A 21006-nucleotide genomic window follows, 5' to 3' on the forward strand; every position below is an offset into this window, starting at 1 on the left:
TTCATTCATTCACTTCACTTCCATCCTGTAGTTACTTATAAAGTACCAACTCTATGCCAGATCCTGAGCTGGGGATGCCAGAAAGATGGTTGCCCTCCTGGCTCTGTAATTTTCTGATGATCTGTCTCGTGTCTTCCTTTCTTCCTTCACCATGGTGTATCCATTTATTTACTGAGTGTTCTTTTTTTTTTTTCAATTACAATTGACAGTCAGTATTATTTTATAGAGCGTTCATTTTTTTCTCATATTTTCACTCATTTAACTTCCCTATTCATTCATTCATCTAGCCATCACTTAATCATCTCATTTACATGTTCATTCATTCTTTACTTGTTCAGGGAGTTGTGACTCCCTCCTTTCCTCTCTCTTCAATCCCGTTCCACAAGCATTCTGGAAGCACCACTCTATTCTAGGCCAGGATTAGATGCTGAGATTCTGGCTCAGCTCTCCCCCCAGACTTGTGGGTAGACAGATGGTGAGGACACACCGTGGTACCTACCACCTGCCAGCTACTGGGACCCAGAGCAGAGGAAGCACTAAGAAGGAAGCAACTGTCTGCCTGGAGGAGGGGACTGGTGGCAGTCATAAGTTTCATGAAGGAAGTAGCATTTAAGCCAAGCTAAGAAGGGTGTGTGGGAGTTCTCCAGGGAGGAAATGACACTCCATGTAAAATCTTTTTTTTGTGTGTGGTGTGTTTGGGGAAAAGTGAAGTGTGTAGGGTCAAGTGTTCCTGATCACACCCAGACCAAGCCCTCCCTAGGATCCAGTTACAGACCGGGGCCACTTAAGAAAGTCCCCTAATTCATCACTCTTGGTCCCTGGAAAACTACCCACTATCAGATAGCCAAGAATGTTAGTGTTAATACAGCACCCCATCACAGGAGTCATCTGTCTAACCCCTGGACACTCAGTGGGTGAACTATCCTGAGCTGAGCAGGCAGCAGCAGCAGTAGTATCTGAGGTACCTGGCCCCCAAGAACCCACAGTCGTCCAGCAAATGTTTGAGTGCCTTATTGTGAGGCAGGCCTTGCCCCAGACAGGGAATACAGCAGTGAACAAGACAGATCTTCCACTCTGTAGTAGGCAACAAATAATAAACGAGAAAACCAACTATTGTGAAGACCACCGAGAACATACCTGTAGCTGAACAAGTTGGGTTTATTACCTCTTTCTAGGAGGAAGACTGCACTTACTTCAGCAAGAGGGTATTAAAGAGAATTTACAGGATTTAGGTTTAGGGGGAGGGTTCAAGTATGTGGGCTTCTACTCTGGATTAGATGCTCTCACGAAGCAGAGACAGTTCTGATTGGATATCTTAAATATTTAAAGTGGGAGGAATGAATGAGAGCCTAATGCTGTAAAGCAGCAGCAGTTACTCATATTAACCAGAATGGTGAAAATGTTTAGTCATTTTCTGGTTTCAAAGACATTCATGTTTTTCCATCAAACATGATTACAGAGCATTCTTGTTTGTTTCTTGCTCCATCACGGTCACAGAAAGGCCTAGTGTGATGTTGATGTTCTCGGAAATTGTTAATGTCCAACAGGAGAGCACCAAGGCCTAGCTATGAGTGCCACGCCAGCTCTCAGATGTGAGGGGCAGCTTTTCTCTTTCTCCTAAGAAAGTCTCATTCACTCAACTGAGGTATATTTGCTAGGTGCCAGGTGCAGAGTAATTCCAGGTGGGCAGAAGAGATAGGTCCCAGTCCTTAGGAAGCTGTTTGATCTGTCTTAAATCAACAGATTGTCAGAAATGGATAGGGGAAGTGAACCAGACCTAATTAAGGGTCAGGACAAAGGCTCAGGGCGGAAGGGGAGGCTGAGAGCCATTAGCAAGCAGGGCTGCCAGCGGAGCCAGGACGCGCACGCGACAGAAGAGGTCGGCTGGGATAAAACCCTACCGCACGTAGCGTTTCACTGCCGGGATTTGCCCAGAAACAGGAAATGAAATCAAGCAGCTCTGATCAAAACAACCGACTCGGCCTCGGGTTCTTGACTATTCAGCAGGCTTTTCTCAGTTTGCGACTCCGTCCCAGCCCCGCCCAGCTGGGAGACTGCGCTTGCGTCGCAGGCGCGCGTCTCTGCGTCAGACGTGCGCGCCGCCGCCCGCTAGGGGAGGAGGGGGCGATCATGGCGAGTTCAGCCGCTGCCTCGGTGCGACCACCAAGGCCCAAGAAAGAGCCGCAAGCACTCGTCATCCCTAAGAATGCGGCGGAGGAACAGAAGCTCAAGCTGGAGCGGCTCATGAAGAACCCGGTGAGTCGAGGCGCGGGCTCGTCGGCCCTCCGAGTCCCACTCCCTTCCGTTCCGGCGCCTCTAAATTCAGGAATTCGGTACCCAAACCGTAGCGCCAGTCCTTAGTAAGGAGTAGGCTGCCCCTGAGATAGCCAGCTGCTTTCTGCCCTTATGTTACAGCCCAGCCAGGATGGGGGCGCTGTGGAGCGGCTTTTCGTGCTCCAAGACCTTTTCCTGTTTAACTTTTTGTGAACAGAAGCGTTAGACTGGCAAGGTAGAGCCCGTGGGTTCGCACAAGGGTTATTTTCTTTTAAACAATACCTCCTTAGAGGCGTTGGGGCAAGTCACTTCAGTCACAAAAACAATTGGATGAGATTTCATATATTTTACTAGAAAGGGTTAACCCTTCACGTGTAGGGTAGGGTTCAAGTTGGAGGCTCCAGGCATACATGGTGACTTTAACGTTTATGAGTTCCTCTCTGGAAAGTTAAGAATAGCCATGACAAGGATGTGGACTGGCTGTGATAGACCCAAAAGTATACAGGACGAAATAAAGCTAAAACAGAGGGAAGAAGGTAAAGACAGAGGGAAGAAGGTAAAATCAGCTTTGAATCCAAGGAGCAAAGCAGCCTTACTTTATTAGTCTAGAGAAAAGTCTTTGGTGATAAGAGATGTGACTTTGTCAGCAGGTTTATATTTATAAATGCTTTCCTGTTTAAATGTTTCAGGACAAAGCAGTTCCAATTCCAGAAAAAATGAGTGAATGGGCACCTCGACCTCCCCCAGAATTTGTCCGAGATGTAATGGGTAATGTCTTTTGGGAAGTGTGTGTATGTCAATATAATTTTTGAAGTGTAGATATAAAAACCCTGCAGTTAGCATATGTTAATTACATCTCTAGTAGGAAAAAAATGTTCACTGGTTCAATATTTTGCTCTCACAACGAAGTGGTTTGGCATTAGAGAATTTTCTTATGCATTGTTTTTAATAATGCCTTGCATTGGTTATTTCTCCATGGAAATAGTTTTATTTCATTGGATTGTAAGTTAACATATACTAATTGTAAAGAAAAATAAATAATAGAGGTATTTTAAAAGTTTGAACCACCTGTAATTTCATCGTTCCACTTGTAACATTCTGATGTACAGCCCTCCAAACTTCTTTATAGACAAAACCACTGCTGCTTAAGAAAAAATCCTTTTAGAAAAATATGGTTGTTCTACACATACTATTTGGTAACCAACCTTTTTTACTTAATATATCATGGACATCTTTTCAGCTTAGTAGAAATTTAGCATGTCAAATGTGAAATCATCTGTCGGGGAGGGAAAGGTCATGGGCACTCCTCTAGGTTTCTGGTCACTGAACTGCATTCTGTTTCTCCTCTCAGTACTGCATTAGACTGGAACTTTTAGTGACTTCACATCCACTGTTCATGCAACAAATATTGAATGATGCCTACACTATGTACTAGGCACTGTGCTAGATTCTGTGGTATAGTGGGGAATGAGACAGGCCGTCCCTTCCATTACTTGAGAGTCTTCCTTTGGTCACTTTTAATTAAAGATAGCCTGTGTTGATAACTGGAGCTCATCAAGAACTCTGAACTGTTCTGGCTATAGGTTCAAGTGCTGGGGCTGGCAGTGGAGAGTTCCATGTATATAGGCACCTGCGCCGGAGAGAGTATCAACGACAGGACTACATGGATGCCATGGCTGAGAAGGTCAGTGAGCAAGGAGACTGAGCCCTCTGGTTTGGGCAATGTGCACTTAATATCTTTTAGAAAAAAAGTATTTGAAGCAGAGTAGATACACTTGGTTTCTGAAAGGACTACCTTTTTTTTTTTTATCCTCACCCGAGGACATTCTTCCATTTTTTGTTCAGATAGAGTAGGAGGGGGAGAGAGAGAGAGAGAGAAACATCGATGTGAAAGGGACACATTGAGTGGCTGCCACCTACACAACCCACCAGGGTCGGGGACAAACTGCAACCAAGGTATGTGCCCTAAGGGGCAACCGAACCTGGGTCTCTCTGGACCTCAGGTCGATGTTCTAACCGCTGAGCCAAACTGGCCAGGACTGTAAGGACTACCTTTTATTTTATTTTATTTTATTTATTTTTATTTTTTTATTTTTTTTATCCTCACCCGAGGACATTTTTGCATTTTTTTGTTCAGACAGAGCGGGAGGGAGAGAGAGGAAGAGAGAGAGAGAGAAACATCGACGTGAAGGGACACATCGAGTGGTTGCCACCCGCACGACCAACCAGGGCCGGGGACAAACTGCAACCGAGGTACGTGCCCTTAGCGGGAACCGAACCCCGGTCTCTCTGTACCGCAGGCTGACGCTCTGACCGCTGAGCCAAACTGGCCAGGGCAAGGACTACCTTTTAAAGATGGCACCAGAAACAGACATCAAGTAGAGTTCAGGTTACTCCTAGGTCAGGCTCAATACAGCAAAATAATCACATTAGGAGATGAATGAGAGGCGGGAGACTTCCTTATGTATAGGAGGGCACAACAGAGTCCCCTCTACCCTCCAGACTATTTGTCATGAAATGGAATAGACCACTTGAGTTATTATTTCTTTATTGTTCTCTCTCTTTTTGGCTGAATGCCTATAATTCCAGGTAGCTGTGTATCTTCTGTGAATAGTAGTATGCTTATAGTGTGTCTGCTGCTTTTAGTTTTTTAGCTTGAAGACTGGCATTTCTTCATGATGTGTCAAATTATGATTAACAACTAAGAATTGCTTTAGAAATTGTACTGTAAGAACTATATTAAGCTTTCTGTTACTTGACTGGAGGGGTCACAGATCTCTTTCTTCTTCTGGACATATCACTTGTTTTATTTTTCTAATTAAATTTTAGAGTTATTTTATACAAACCAAAATTTTGTGTGTGTGTTTTGTTTTGTTTTTTACTAGAATTGAGTTGAATCTGTAACTTAACTTGAGTGAGAATGGATGTTATAGTGTTTAGTCATCCTTTCAAGAAACGTTATGTTTCTTCGTTTGTTTAAATTTTTTTTATCTCTCAGTGATTATTTGTGAAGTTTTGCATATATCTCACCACATTTGTTCAAAGATATTTTAAGTTTGTTGGTTGGAGTGATGCTAGGTGGTCCTCTATTTTATTATTTGATATTAATGAGATGCAGGGAAAAAAATACTGACTTTTGTATAGTAGTACTATATTTGCCCACCTTACTATTAATAAAAAGCAAATATTATTTGGCTGTTTATGATTTTTCAAATCTGATTTCTTCTCTTAACATTGTGCATGAGAGATTGCCCTTTGTTCTTTTTTTTTTTTCTTTATTGATTTTTAGAGGGAGAGAGAGAAACATCTATGAGAGAGAACAACAGTTGGCTGCCTCCTGCATGCTCCCCATTAGGGATCCGGACCACAACCTGGACATGTGTCCTGACCGGGAATTGAACCAGCAGCCTCTTGGTGCATGGGTTGATGAGTCATGCCCTTGGTTCTTAATCTTAGAACACGTACTGGAAAAGTCGTTTTCCTCAGTCTTACCATAATGGCCATTATTTCATGGAATACATTTATACATTTAGTGAGATTTATACATTTATACATATACATAATAGAAATTATATTTATTTGTCTGCTTTTTATGAAAGAGAAAACTACTTTATCCAATAGTATTTCATTTTTCAGTAATTTGATTTAAAAAGATTCTGTCTGGCCGGTATGATTCAGTGGTTGAGCGTCGACCCATGCACCAAGTGGTCACCGGTTCGATTCCCGGTCAGGACACATGCCCATGTTGTGGGCCAAATCCCCAGTGGGGAGCATGCAGGAGGCAGCCAGTTGATGTTCTCTCTCATTGATGTTTCTCTCATTCTCTCCCTTTCATTTCCTCTCTCTCTAAAATCAATAAAGGAAAAAAAAATTTTAATAAATAAATAAAAAGATTCTTCGTAGCCCTGGCTGGTTTTGCTCAGCTGTTAGAGCGTCGGCCTGCGGTCCAGAGAGACCCACTAAGTGGATTCAGTTCCCACTAAGGGCATGTACCTCGTTTGCAGTTTGTCCCCGGCCCTGGTTGGGTTGTGTGGGTGGCAGCCACTCGATGTGTCCCTTTCACGTCGATGTTTCTCTATCTGAACAAAAAATGGAAAAATGTCCTCGGGTGCGGATAAAAAAAAAAAAAGATTTTTTGTAGAATTTACTTCTATACAAAGGAATAAAATACTTTGAAAAATTAAAACATTCATAAAAATAGAATACTACTTAGCAATAAAAAGGAGCAAATTACAGTGATACCTCGGTTCTCGAACGCCTCGGTTTTCGACCAAATCGGGATTCGAGAAACTTTTGTCTCGGAATCCGAACAAATATTTGGAACTCGAACTTCCGAGATGAGCCGACTTGAGCCGAATGGCGTTCATTCGGCCCAGCGTGCCTTGCTTGCGTCATCAGTGTGAGTGCAGAGAGAGAGTCACGCTTTGTGGAGAGAGTCACGCTTTCCTATTGGTTTCATTGCTTCGGTTCTCGACCGTCCTCCTGGAACGAATTATGTTCGAGAACCGAGGTATCACTGTATTGATATATGCAACAATATGGATGATTGTTAAAACACGCCAAGTGAAATAAGTCTTGGGCAAAAGAGACCGTACTAGATGATTCCATTTACATGGAAACTAATTTATGTTGGAATAAAACCTAATCTATGGCCCTGGCCGGTTTGGCTCAGCGGTTAGAGCGTCAACCTGCAGTCCAGAGAGACCTGGGTTCGGTTCCCGCTAAGGGCATGTACCTCGGTTGCAGTTTGTCCCCGGCCCTGGTTGGTCGTGCAGATGGCAGCCACTCGATGTGTCCCTTTCACGTCCATGTTTCTCTCTCTCCTCTTCTCTCTCCCTCCCACTCTATCTGAAAAAAAAAAAGGAAAAATGTCCTCAGGTGAGGATAAAAAACAAAAAACCTAATCTATGTAGAGGGGAAAAAATCAGAACACTAGTTGTCTCTGGGAGATGGATGAGGGGTTGACTGGGAAGATGTATGAAGGAACTTTCTGGGGTGATCAAATTGTACACTCAAGATTTAGGCATTTTGTTGTATGGATGTATTACCTTAAATGGAAAAAAACGCAGAAGAACCATAAGCAAATATTAAGCTCTAATTAATGATATGTATGCTTAATTCTTTAGAAGTGAAATAGCCTTGATGACTACAACTTACTTTGGGTTGTATCAAAAAAGTAAGATGGATTAATGGATAGATAGAGGTATAGATAGGTAGGTAGATAGGTGATAAATGTCCATTGTAGAGTCTAGGTGATGAGTATATGCATTGTATAATTCTTTCAACTTCTCTGTGTTTGAAATTTTTCAGTATAAAACACTAGGGAAAATATTAAACCAAAGGGACAGACAAGATACAGAAGAAAAAAATTATTGGAATGGTAAAAAATTAAGTTTAAAAAATGTCTTTATGATTTTGGGATTACTGTCATGGTATTTTTTAGTTCATATTTGCTTGTCCTGCAGCCTTCCTTAGCCAGCAGATGTTGGTGATTCCTCCCCAGCTACTGTCATCCCCTGGTTTGTATTATTCACATATATGTATCTACAGATGTTAGGGGTGGTGGGAATTGCACCAGGTGGTAGACCAGTGGGGTCATACCAGACCTGGGTTCAGCAGCCTCGGTACTTGAGTTCTAGCTAGGAAAGAATTCGGAGCCAAGACTCAAACTGTAAAAGAACATTCATTTGGAAAATTACAGAGGTGGAAGAAGTAATTCATAGAAGAAATGGGCTTAGGAGACAAGTTATAGAGGTAAAGGAAGGGCCCTTGGAGCTTAGAAGTGAGGACTGGAAAGGTGATGTGCCTGGGGGAATTGGGAGGGGAGTGGGAAGAGAAAGGCAGGGGTGCTCTGGGTTCTTGTCCTAAGCATTTTAAGGGTGGAGATTTTAGTAGAGGTCCCAGGGAAAGATCTCAGTAGACTATTCAGCAGCTTTCCAGGTGTGTCCTTTTAGGGTCTAGCTCTAACTGATGGATTGGTTGTCGCCTGGGCATCCTTATCCAATGCAGCTGGTCCTGAGGTCAGCTGTGGGGTCACTTGTCTGGTTTTGCTGCTTTTCTGAGCCTGGAGCTAAAATACAATTGAGGCCTAGATGTTATCTCTAGGGAAGAAAGGTCAGAGTCCAAACCGCGTGACCAGCCATATGCTAGGGGAGGAAAGATCACCCTGGGGACAAGGTCCCCCCCTACAATTGTCCTTTGCTGGGCACCCAGGACTTGGTCTACTTTTTGGTCTCCATCTTGGTCTACTTTTATCTGTCTAACTGCCTACCTAATGGTTTCCTGTCACTGTCTGTAAAGAAAAAATACACTCCTGTGTGTCTCCTCTACTCTCAGTATTCTACTACAAACTGACACTTCTGATCTCCAAATATGTGAGAGTTCTCCCACACCAAGTAATTCTTTGACACCAGCCGGTCTGTCGTACAATTTTAACTCAATTCTGCTATTGTCTATCTGGAGATGGGGGCAGATAACTCTGGTTAAGGGCTCAGTCCCACAAGGCAGCCCCCTTCTTCCCTTCAAAAGCCAATGAGAAGTCCAGGTTGTCATCTGTGCTGGACTTCAGATGTATTATAAAAGGATATAACTCTGGAACAGCCAGATGTGAAACTGGACAATGAATGGGTCTGGGCTGCCTGTCATTAGTTGCGCAAAAGTTGATCGAGACAATGAAAATGATACAGTGTGCACTCGGTTGTCTGAGTCAACTATACACCCCTGTATTACGATTAAAATTAAAATTACTGTACGTATGGACTGTAGGCCTGTGTATTCGAGCACTCCAGGAATCCTTCAACGCCAGAAGCAACCTCTAGAGTCTGGAATGGATTAACCGCAATAAATGAGAGCTGACTGGATGAGCTTTTATTCCAATATTGCCTTGCAGTATGGGAGAGCAGCAGGTGTCCTGTAAAAATCTGCTCTGAACTTCCTCAGATTGCTTATATTGGGTAGCTACTTGTGGAAGGGCAGGTAGGCAGAAAGGAATACCAGTGGATTAAAAAAAAACAAAAACAGTTACAGCCCAGCCGGTGTGGCTCAGTGGTTGGATGTCTACCCATGCACCAAGAGGTTCCCAGTTCAATTCCTGGTCAGGGCACATGCCCAGGTTATGGGCCCGATCCCCAATGGGGGACATGCAGGAGGTGGCCAATCAATGTTCTCTCTCATCGATGTCTCTCTCTCTCCTCCTCTTCCTTCCTCTCTCTAAAATCAATAAAGAAAAAGCAATTAAAAAAACAAACAGTTACAGATTAAGTAGGCAAAAGGAATAACAATGGGTAAAACAGATTACAGGCATGGGGAAGTAGTATGGGCTGGGGCTAGGAAGGGTTGTCTCCAGTGCACACCCCCCAGGACTCCAAGGTTGTCTTTTCGTGATGTTGACTGGTCTTTCTTTGTTCTCATATAGGGAGAGTGGACAGCATTCCTGAGGTAACTCTCCCAGCCAGATCAGAATGAGCTTTCTTTAATCAGAACAGAGCAATCATAATTAACAGAGCAAGGATGCTTAACATTTCTTATAACTATGGCTAATACTCCACCATGATTAGTTCTCTGTATTCTATTCTCTCCCACCCCTTTCAGATGGAAGAACGGATGAGGAGCTTCCCTGTCCTCTCCCAGCACCTCCACATATTCACCAAACTGGAAGCTATTTAAACTCCGGCCTGTTGGCCCCCAGACTGAAGAGTCATGGGTTCAGTTTCTGGTCAAGGGCATGTACCTGGGTTGCAGGTTCATCCTGGGCCGTTCGCAGGCGGTAGCCAATTGGTGTTTCTTTCTCTCCCTCCCTCCCTCCCACTCCATCTAAAAATCAATGGAAAAGTATCCTCGAGTGAGGATTAACAACAACAAAAGAAGTTAATAAATAAGCTCCATCCTTTTAGATTTTTGGAGACTTCATTATATAGGCACCACTGATTAAATCGTTGACATTAAGTGATTGATCCCACCTCCAGCTCCTCTTTCCTCCCAGGAAGTCAGGAGTTGGGGTTGAAAGTTCCCCTGGCAACCAGTCCTTTTTGGTGGGGGCTTTCCAAAAGTCACTCATTAACATAAACTCTTGTGGTGAGAGGGGCTTGTTACGAATAACAAAAGAAATCCTTTCACCTTTATCTCTGGAGCTCTTTCAAGAACTGGCAACACGACTAAATATAATAAAAGATGTCCCTATGGCTCTTATGGGAAATTTATGAGAGTTTTAAGAGCTTGTGTCAGAAACAGTGGATGAAGATCAGATCTGTATTTCTTAAGTCACAATATCACACTAAGGACCTGGCTAAACAGAAGAGCCAATAGTGCTCCCTATCATAGTTTCTCTTACATTTTGTTGTTGTGCCTGAGTGGTATTGTTATCGGACTACTTCCTCAAGGGTGGAGACGGGGGTGTCCCTGCAGGGTTGAGGTCTGTCACCTGTCAGGCGATCTCCAGGTTCTTTATTGCCACAGGAAAAATTTCAGGACACAAGTCCAGGGTGAAGGTGAGAGTAAGTTTATTAAATCTTGGGACTAGAAGGCAGAGGAAGGGCCCCTAGAGACAGGATCAGAGGGTAACCCCAGGAAGCACTGCTGCTGCCCATTGCTCCCCTGGGTGCAGGCCTCATCAGGACCCTTAGAGCTTAGCATAGAAGAAGCAAAGTACACGCGTGAGGAAAGGGGGACAGGGGTGTGCTCAAAGAAGAGTGTCTTCCTTTGTCCTGAGGGTTTTATCTGTTTTCTATAGGTGGGAATCATAGAGGTGGGGGTGGGGAGGGGGTCTCTACAGAATATTCATTAGGTTTCCAGTGTGCCATTTAATATGCTGATATATTAAAATGAGTGTATAATGGGGTCTGGGTTCATTTTCTGGTTAGTTTTACCTTTATCTTGGATTAGTCTGGCTCTGAAGGGTTTTTGTTATCTGGCTCCCTTACTATGGTGATTTAAACCATCTGTTCTTACACATCTCCATTTAGGGAGGGTAGGGTCTCGTGAAGGTGGCCCTGGAGACCTAGATGTGCTTATAGCACCCCCACTGGTGTGACTTCTAGAGCTCTCATAGCCAGTTTACAGCATGTCTAAATAAATGATGTGGGTTTTTTTTACAGCAAAAATTGGATATAGAGTTTCAGAAGAGACTGGAAAGGAATAAAATTGCTGCTGAAGAGCAGACTGCAAAGCGTCGAAAAAAGCGGTAAGGGCTTTGTGGCATCCCATAACTAAAGAGACTTAAAAGCAGAAAATGGGAAGTACGTGGTTGGTGAATGAGTCCTTACACTCAAAAGTTTACCTATATAACCTGGCAACGTAAGAAACATTCAGACCTATGGAGAATTTTTGTGAGTTTATTTGAGCCAAGAAGCAAAATCTCAATGGATTGAGATAATGCTCCAGACCATGGCAGTTTTGCACCTTATTTTATACATTACAATTAAAAGAGAAGATGCAAGTGAGTTACATGAAATCCATTGGTGATTGATTAGGGAGGTGGGAAAACCTCTGTGATTGGATAGACACAAATATCATTTTTGTGGTACGTGCCCCTAGTGGGAACTGAACCCGGGACTCTCTGGTCCGCAGGCGGACACTCAACTGCTGAGCCAAACTGGCCGGGCACAAATATCCTTTACATAGATGAGTACAGGATAGTTAACAGTCAACAGTTAACCCAATAACAGTAGGGGATTTATGGCCTCTGCCCTGAGGGGTCTGGAAAAGGGGAGTTACCCTGATGTTCCAATGGAATGTTAGCATAGAAGCAAAAATACAAAAGATAGTCTCAGTTAAGGTAAAGGTTGACCTTTGTCAGGGAAGATGCCAGTCTAGAACATGACTACCTGATATAAATTACTTTTAGTTAAAAAGTTCTAATTTCAGACCATCCTTTGTGGTTACTCTATGTCTTTGAGTTTACAAGGTTGCCATGCAGGCCTTCCCTGCGCTTGTCAGGTTAGCATGTGTCCCCTTTTTGTCCACAAACCTATAGAGGTCTTGGGTGCTAGACCCAGCCATGGAGCAATCCAGTAGAGGAATGGCTTTTCTGCTAGTGCTCAGGGAGATCAGGTCACTTGTTGTGCCCCTCCCCCAGCTCATTATAAATTCTTCAGAGCTTGGAGGTTAGCATTTCCTTGATCCACATGGATTTCTGTCTTCTTCACTTAAGTATTTTAACATCAGGTTAAAATCAGGTGCTGTGAGTGAACTCATTCAGCTTCTTCCTTAAATTAGGTGCTGTGACCTCCCTAAGTGACTATATGAATATACAGGTTGCATGTGTATGTGTTTTAATAAATGCTCCCTTGTCGACATAACAAATGTCTAAACCTGTAGGGAATTATTTTATAAGAATTTATTTGAGCCAAACTGGTGACAACTGCTGGGAAGCAAGATCTTAAATACTCCCCAGAATGGCAGTTTACAGCAGCTTTTATGCATTTGAAATTGAGGGAAGGAAGGTTATGTAAGGTGGGAGAAAGCAAGGCGGAGACTGGATTATAGGATGGTTAACCAGATTATGTGCTCTTTTGAACATGGCTACTTCTGAAAAGAGACATTTCAAAGTTCTGTTAGCCTAGATGCATTGAAACAATGGCTTGTTTGAGGCAAAGATAAACCTTTTACTAAAGTTATATGCCTGGTGTGGATGTGGCTACCCACCAAGACCTGGGCATGTGCCCTGAATGGCAATCGAACCAGCTACCTCTTGGTGCATGGGGCAGTGCTCAACCACTGAGCCACACCAGCCGGGCCTGAACAGGATTTTTAAAATATCTTGGGATGAAGAAGCATATCCAGTGTTTTTGAGATTGCTTTAATCACCTCAAACCCCTGAGGATTTCTCTTGATTCATGAAGAAAACAGCTTGATAATGATGATGATGGAGTAGCAGAATCATAATAAGAAAAAAATAAGAACGTTTTGGGGTTTTTTTAACCCTCACCTGAGGCTGTTTGCCCATTGATTTTTAGATAGAATGGAAGGGAGGGAGGGGCAGAGAGAGAGAGAAACATAGATGTGAGAGTGAGACATAGATTGGTTGCCTCCCCCACAACCCAACCACGGACTAGGATTGAACCTGTAACCTGGATACACTCCCTTGACCAGGAATCAAACCTGAGACTTTTCAGTCCTCGGGCCAAGCAGTTAGGCTCTAACTGCTGAGCCTAACTAGCCAGGGCAAGAAAGTATTTCTATATTATATTATTGTAGTGTTTGTGTGATTATAATGCCTTTAAAGATCCTATAAGTAGATGTTTTCTAAAATAAGATGTTTTCTAAAATACATAATGAGATAGCTAAGGAATTAATGCATTTATATTACATTTGTAGCCAGAAGTTAAAAGAGAAGAAATTATTGGCAAAGAAGATGAAGCTTGAACAGAAGAAACAAAAAGAAGGTGAGTAGTACCCACTTTTCTTGGTTTTGACCTTCCTTGGTGTTAATCACAGAAACTGTTAAGAATGAGATTTAGAGTTTGGCCCTGGCCGGTTTGGCTCAGCGGTTAGAGCGTTAGCCTGCGGTCCAGAGAGACCCGGGTTCGGTTCCCGCTAAGGGCACGTGCCTCGGTTGCAGTTTGTCCCTGGTCCTGATTGGGTCATGTGGGTGGCAACCAATCGATGTGTCCCTTTCACATCGATGTTTCTCTCTCTCTCTCCCTCACACTCTGTCTGAACAAAATATCGAAAAATGTCCTCCGTTGAGGATAAAAAAAAAAAAAGAATGAGATTTAGAGTTTGGAACTGGTTGGCTGGCCAGTGAGGGAATGAGGGCTTATTTCTATTAGTTAGGGCTCATTTAAATTGCACATGTCAGAAAGCCAAACTGGATTAAGTGCAAAAGAAAGATACTAACTCACATTAAGTCCAGGACAGAACTTCATTCAGGCATGACTAGTAAAAGAGCTTCGAGTAGTTATTGGCATTCCCTGTCTCCCTCTGTTCCCTGGCCTCCTATCCTCAGGCAGGCTTATGTCTTCCCTGTGGTTGTGAGGTTCCTGGGAACTACACCCTTCCTTATTCTTGTCCAGTGGGAAAGACTAAGGAGATATCCCTAGCAAAGGTGTTTTGTTGTTCTGATTGAGACATTTGGCAAGTCAGTTAAGAATACTTTGGCTTCCTGGATGGGTGGCTCAGTTGGTTGGAGTGTTGTCCTATACACTTAAAAAAAGGTTTTGGGTTTGAACACCAGTCAGGGCACATACAAGAGGCAACTGGTTAATGTTTCTCTCTCACATCATCGTTTCTCTCTCTCTCTATCTTCCTCACTCTCTAAGAAATCAATAAAAACATCTGTGGGTGAGGATTTTTTTTAAAAGAATGCTTTTGGCTACAAGAAACCTCAACTAGCAATAGGTAAAGAATTCTTTATTTTTTTACCAGTTGATTTTAGAGAGAGAAGAAGGGAGAGGGAGAGATAGGAAACATCGATGAGAGAGAAACATTTATTGGTTGCCTTCTACATGCCCCCTGCTGGGGATCAAGCATGCAACCTGGGCATGTGCCCTGACCGGGAATTGAATCAGTGACCTCTTGGTGCATGGGACAACACTCAACCAACTGAGCCACACTGTCTGGGCAGAATTCATTTTCCTTACGTAACAGGAAACCTGGTTGTAGGTGGCAGCCTGGTATGGTTCAGCAGTTTAATTGTGTCAGGCCCAGCATCCCTACAGTTCTCTTGGCCTCTATCCTGTGGGCATGATATGACCACTGCAGCTCCTGGCATCACACCTATGCTCAAAGCAGGAAGAAGAGGGAAAAGAAGTGCTGCTTATCTGGTCTGATTTTGTTTGTTTGTTTGTTTTTACTGAAGAGCAAAACATCCCCCAGAAATGCCCAGCAGTTACCACCTTATATCTATCTCATTGATCATTGACTAGGTCACTTTGTTATCTCTTGCTGCCATCAGGCTAGACAAATAGAAAAAAGAATTGTTATGACTATCTTTAACCTATCATGATCCATAGCTGGGAGCTGAGTACATAGCAACCCTAGGCAGAATTGACATTTTGTTAACAAGGAGGAATAGGGGCTGAGTAATGTGTCAGCATCCCACAGCACTCCCGGTCTTGTCTACCTCTGAACCCACCACAAGGCCAGAAAGTGCCATCTTATCCCCTGGGAGCCCCTTGGCTGAGAATCAGGGACAGGGGCCCCAGATAGGAAGGACCAAGGGTGCTAAGAGACAAAAAAAAAAAAAGGTGACTCCATAACATTATAGAATCTTGGCAATTCCTTGATTGACTAGGCATATTTCCTGATTGGACAGTTGTGATTTTTGGTCTTAAGATAAAGTCAGACTTTCGCTCACACACTGCAATATGATTGGCCCCTTCAAGGACCATTTGAGTTGTAAATGTACTGAGACACACTTTATAGTATAATTTTTTACTGTTTTCCCTCATTTTCTAGAAGGAATTATTTTATAGTGCCTGGGGAAAAGGCTGTTTTATACTGAGTCAAGTTGAAGAAAGACGATTTTTGCAAGTGTTAGTTTGCAGGCAGCTGCCAGACAAGTCAAATAAGGACTGACTTCTGTATGTGGAACTTCTGAGGTGCTCCCAATGCACTTGACCTCCTCCAGTGTTTGGTAGACTGGTAGTTTTCATAGCTACTATGATTATGAGGCTGTTGGTTTGGGGGGCTACTTCGCTTTTAGGGAGAGGGTAGGGAATAGGGAAAGTTAAAACACCACTAAGCCTGCTGTTCTGACCAGAATTCAGCCTTTTTTTTTTGGTGCATGCCCCAAGTGGAAACCGAACCCGGGACTCTCTGGTTCGCAGGCCGATGCTCCAATCGTTGAGCCAAACCGGCCAGGGCAGAATTCAGCCATTTTTCTCAAACAATCCAAGGAACATTGCCAGAGTTCTGAAAAAGTCAATTTTGATGATTATTGTCAGTGTTCTTGATGCTTTTATTGAGAGGCAGATTTTTAGAAAAGATCTTTACTCTGCCATTCTTAAAGTGTTTCCAGCCCTTTAAATTTTAATATACCTATATTTACAATATGTTTCCTGTACACATCAAATTTTGGGTCATGTTTTTGTTTGTTTTCTTTTTTAATCCTCACCTGAGGACATTTTTCCATTTTTTGTTCAGATAGAGTGAGGGTGGGGGGGAGAAACATCGATGTGAAAGGGACACATCGAGTGGCTGCCACCTGCATAACCCAACCAGGGCCGGGGACAAACTGCAACCAAGCTACATGCCCTTAGCGGGAACTGAACCCGGGTCTTTCTGGACCGCAGGCCAATGCTCTAACCGCTGAGCCAAACTGGCCAGGGCTTAGGTCATGTTTTTTATCCATTCTGACCATCTCTATCTTTTTATTGATATGTTTGGATTTTAGGACAGCCATTTTATTTGTTTTGTTGTTCCCTCTTTTTTGTACCTGTTTTCTCTTTCCTTTTTTTTAAATGTTTTTACTGCTTTTCGAAAGAAATGGAGATGGAGAGAGAAACATCGATGAGAGAGAAATACCAATCAGCTGCTTTTTGCACGTCCTGTAATTGGGGTTCAAGCCTGAAACCCGGACATGTACCCTGGCTGGGAATCAAACCAGGACCTCTCAGTCCATGGGACAACCCTCAATCCACTGAGCCACACCAGCCGGGCTATTTTTGTGTTTTTAATTACAGTTGACCCTTCAACGTGGAGGTTAAGGGGCACCAGCACCGCCACATGCAGTTAGCCCTCCACATATGCATATTCCCATCTATGGATGGAAAATATTATTTCCAATCTGCTGTTGGTTGAATCTGCAGATGTAAAAACTTAGGGATACTTATTGGAAAAAAATCCACTTATAAGTGGACCCTGTTGTATGTCCCTTTTTGTATTTTTGTTGTTTCTTTTAAAACATTTATGTTGGTGTTTAGGAAGAGGGTAAGAGAAAGAGAAACATTGATGTGAGAGCGGAATATCAGCTGCCTCCTGCATGCCCCCTACTGGGGAATGATTCTGCAACCTGGTCATGTTCCCTGGCCGAGAATCGAACCAGTAACCTTTTTGGTTCCCAACAAACTGAGCCATATCAGCCAGGGCTCTTCTTGTAGCTTTTTTTAAAAAAGAATCCCATTTATTTATTTTTTTTATTCCTTACCTGAGGAAATTTTTTTCTTTTTTTTTGTTCAGATAGAGTAGGAGGGAAAGAGAGAGAGAAACATCGACATGAAAGGGACACATCGAGTGGCTGCCACCCACATGACCCAACCAGGGCCGGGGACAAATTGCAACCAAGATACATGCCCTTAGCAGGAACCGAACCCAGGTCTCTCGGGACCACAGGTCGACGCTCTAACCACTGGAGCTAAACCAGCCAGGGCTTCTTGTAGCTTTTTAATTGTTCCTCTAGAGTAGCAATTTTCATCTGGTGTGCTGTAGTATACTGATATGCCACAAGAATTTTTAAATTTTATTTTATTTTATTATTTTTTTTTTTTACCCTCACCCGAGGACATTTTTCCATTTTTTGTTCAGGTAGAGTGGGAGGGAGAGAGAGGAACAGAGAGAGAGAGAGAAACATCGTTGTGAAAGGAACACATCGAGTGGCTGCCACCCGCACAACCGACCAGGGCCGGGGACAAACTGCAACCGAGGTACGCGCCCTTAGCGGGAACCGAACCCGGGTCTCTCAGGACCGCAGGCCGACGCTCTAACCGCTGAGCCAAACCGGCCAGGGCTGCCGCAAGAATTTTTAAAACATGCAGTACCTAACTATTTGGTCGGGGCACTGACCCCTTTTGGTGTGCTGCAGAATTTTAGTAATTAGTTTATGTGTGCCATGAAATGAAAAAGGTTGAAAATCACTGTTCTAGAGATAACTATACATGTACTGCTTTCACAGTCTACTCAAAATCAGTATTTTACCACTTGATTTAGAATGTAAAAACTTTTCACAAAGCTTTCTTTACCCTTTATATTGTAGTTGCCTTATGTAGTACACGTACATACATTGAAAACCCCATCAGATAATGTTATTTTTGTTTTCAATCATAAAATATACTTTTAAGATCTCAAGAGAATAGTTAACAATAGTAACCAGATAGTTTCTCTTGTTCTTTCTTTGTTCCTAATGTTCTAGGCTTACCTCTGGTATCATTCCCTTATGTCTGAAGGACTTCCTTTAGTCATTCAATTAGAACAGGTCTGTTGGCTATGAATTTTCTTGGCATTTCTTCATATGAGGCTATATCTATATTTCACCTTTCCTCCTGAAGAACATTCTCACTAGATACAGAATTCTGGGTTGGCAGTATTTTCTTTCAGCACTTTAGAAATGTTCCACTTTCATGGTTTCTGATGAAAAATCTGTAGTCATTCAAATTGTTCTATCATTTTTCTCTGGCCACTTTGTAGATTTCTGTGTAGAAGTCAGCAGTTTGATTATGATGTGTCTGCACATGGATATCCTTGGGTTTGTCCTATATGGAGTTCACTGAGCTACTAGAATCTATAGGCATATGTCTTGTCAAATTTGGATAATATTTATTTTATTTTTTTTGTCTCTTGTTCATATTGGGTAATTTCCTGTTGCTCTCACTTTAAGCTGTCTTTCCTATGTCATCTCCATTCTGTTATTGATCCTATCCAGTGAACTTTTTTTTTTTTACTTTTATTTTTTAACTCCTCTTTATTGTTGAATATATTCCAGGTGTTCCCCCCTTTTTTCTCCAGTGTCCCCCTCGTGCCTTCCCCACACTATTGTCGGTGTCCATTGGTTATGCGTGTATGCATAGAAGTTCTTGGGTTTATCGCCCTCCCTGCCCCCTTCCCTTTGAGGTTTGTCAGTGTAATACCAATTTATACTTCTTACTTCCTTTATCTTTTTCACCCCAGTCCCCACCCAACAGGCAAGCAATAAAAGTTCTCTGTATGAGTCTGTTTCTGTTCTGCTTGCTCATTTTGTTTGTAGATTTGATTGTTAATAGATATGTATTGTTCATATTTTTGTTCTTCTCCTTCAAGAGGACCTTCAACATTTCATATAATACTGGTTTGGTGGTGATGAGCTCCTTTAGCTTTTTCTTGTCTGGGAAACTCTCGATATGTCCATCGATTGTAAATGATAGCTTTGCAGGATAGAGTAATCTTGGTTGTAGGTCATTGCTTTTCATCACCTTGAGTATCTCTTGCCACTCCTTTCTGGCCTGCAAAGTTTCTTTTGAGAAATCAGCTGACAGTCTTATGGGAGCTCCTTTGTAGGTAATGAACTACTTTTCTCGCTGCTTTTAAGACTTTCTGTTTGGTTTTTTTTTTTTCTTTTTTTCTTTTTTGGACTTTTAATGATTGAAACAAAAAAGATCTAAAAGCGCAGCTTCTGGAAGAACCATTTGTTCTTGCCGGTTTTGTACCTCTCTTCGAACTTGACCTTGGCCTCCCGTCTGGCCTTGCGTTTCAGAGCAGGGTCTCTGAAGACGTCCTTATTGACGACAGTTTTGTCCAAGGGGATATCCACAGAGTACCTTGCGGGCATGAGGTGATTGTAGTTATAAACTTTCACAAAAGACTTGATCTTTGACCTCTTGGCAATTTTCTTCTTGCCCATGGTAGCTGTCACTTTGCGGGGATAGCGGTCAATTCCAGCCACCAGAGCATGGCTGTAGGGGCGGTCTGAGGTGCCATCATCAATGTTCTTGACGATGACTGCTTTGCGTCCGGAGTAGCGTCTGGCCAGGACCAGCACCACCTTCCCGGGTTTCATAAACTTGCCCATTTCGATGGTAACCACCCGGGCTTAGACCAGAAAGGCTGTTTTTAACCTTTGGCATTTTGATGATGATGTGTCTTGGTGTGGACCTCTTTGGGTTCATGTTGTTTGGGACTCTTTGTATGTCTGTTTCCTTCACCAAGTTAGGGAAGTTTTCTGTTATTATTTCTTCAAATGGGTTTTCAATTTCTTGTTCTCTCTCTTCTCTTTCTGGCATCCCTATAATGCGAATGTTGGCACACTTGAAGTTGTCCCACAGGCTCCTTAACACTATCCTAATTTTTTTGGATTCTTTTTGCTGCCGATTGGGTGTTTTTTGCTTCTTTATATTCCAAATCGATGGTTTGCTTCTTGGCTTTACCTACTATACTATTGATTCCCTGTAAATTATTCTTTATTTCAGTTAGTGCATCCTTCATTTCTGACTGGTTCTTTTTTATGTTGTTGATGTTCTCACTAAGCTCTTTGGAAGTCTCCTTAAGTTCCTTTAAGGTCTCACTAAGTTCCTTGAGCAACCTTATAACCTGTGTTTTGAACTCTGCATCTGATTTCTTATCTCCATTTTGTTTCATTCTTTTCCTGGAGTTTTGTTCTTTTCTTTCATTTGGGACATATTTCTTTGTTTCCTCATTTTGGCTGCTTCCCTGTGATTGTTTCTCTGTATTAGGTAGAGTTTCTATGTCTCCTAGGCTTTGTAGGGTGGCCTATTGTTGTAGGTGTTTTATAGGATCCAGTGGCACAGCCTCCCTGATCACTCCAGCTAGGCCCTCGAGGTGCACCCCTAGTATGGACTGTACACCCTTCCGTTGTAATTGAGTCTTGATTGCTGTTGGCACATTAGTGAAAGGGATTTACTCGGGCTAATCAGCTGTGAGGACTGGCTGTGCCCACTGACCACTGGCGTCTGACTTCTTTGGAGGATCAACTGTGTAGGGGCCCACCACACAGAGCAAGACTTACTTCGTCAGGACTCTGATACCCCTTGAGTCCGTTCATTGAGTGTGTCACTTGTGTAGGTGGTTGGGTGGTGGTGTTGTGAT

General features: G+C 42.8%; 2 protein-coding genes across 2 annotated transcripts in view; one reads left to right on the forward strand and one right to left on the reverse strand.

Moving 5' to 3' along the window:
* Positions 1–2101: 2101 nt before the first annotated feature.
* PRKRIP1 (PRKR interacting protein 1) overlaps positions 2102–21006 on the forward strand; it is a 35395-nt gene continuing 16490 nt past the window's right edge. Inside the window, exons 1-5 of the mRNA XM_036278624.1 lie at positions 2102–2256; positions 2964–3042; positions 3858–3958; positions 11367–11452; positions 13588–13655. Coding sequence (XP_036134517.1) covers positions 2131–2256; positions 2964–3042; positions 3858–3958; positions 11367–11452; positions 13588–13655 — 460 coding nt within the window. The 5' untranslated portion in view covers positions 2102–2130. The remainder of the gene's footprint in view (positions 2257–2963; positions 3043–3857; positions 3959–11366; positions 11453–13587; positions 13656–21006) is intronic.
* Positions 19537–20001, reverse strand: LOC118641421 (60S ribosomal protein L27-like). Its single transcript, XM_036278625.1, has one exon. The coding sequence runs from the start codon at positions 19970–19972 to the stop codon at positions 19562–19564; it is 411 nt and encodes a 136-aa protein (XP_036134518.1). The 5' UTR covers positions 19973–20001; the 3' UTR covers positions 19537–19561.

This window comes from Molossus molossus, unplaced genomic scaffold (genome assembly GCF_014108415.1).
Source record: "Molossus molossus isolate mMolMol1 unplaced genomic scaffold, mMolMol1.p scaffold_m16_p_3, whole genome shotgun sequence".
NCBI classification, from domain to species: Eukaryota; Metazoa; Chordata; class Mammalia; order Chiroptera; family Molossidae; genus Molossus; species Molossus molossus.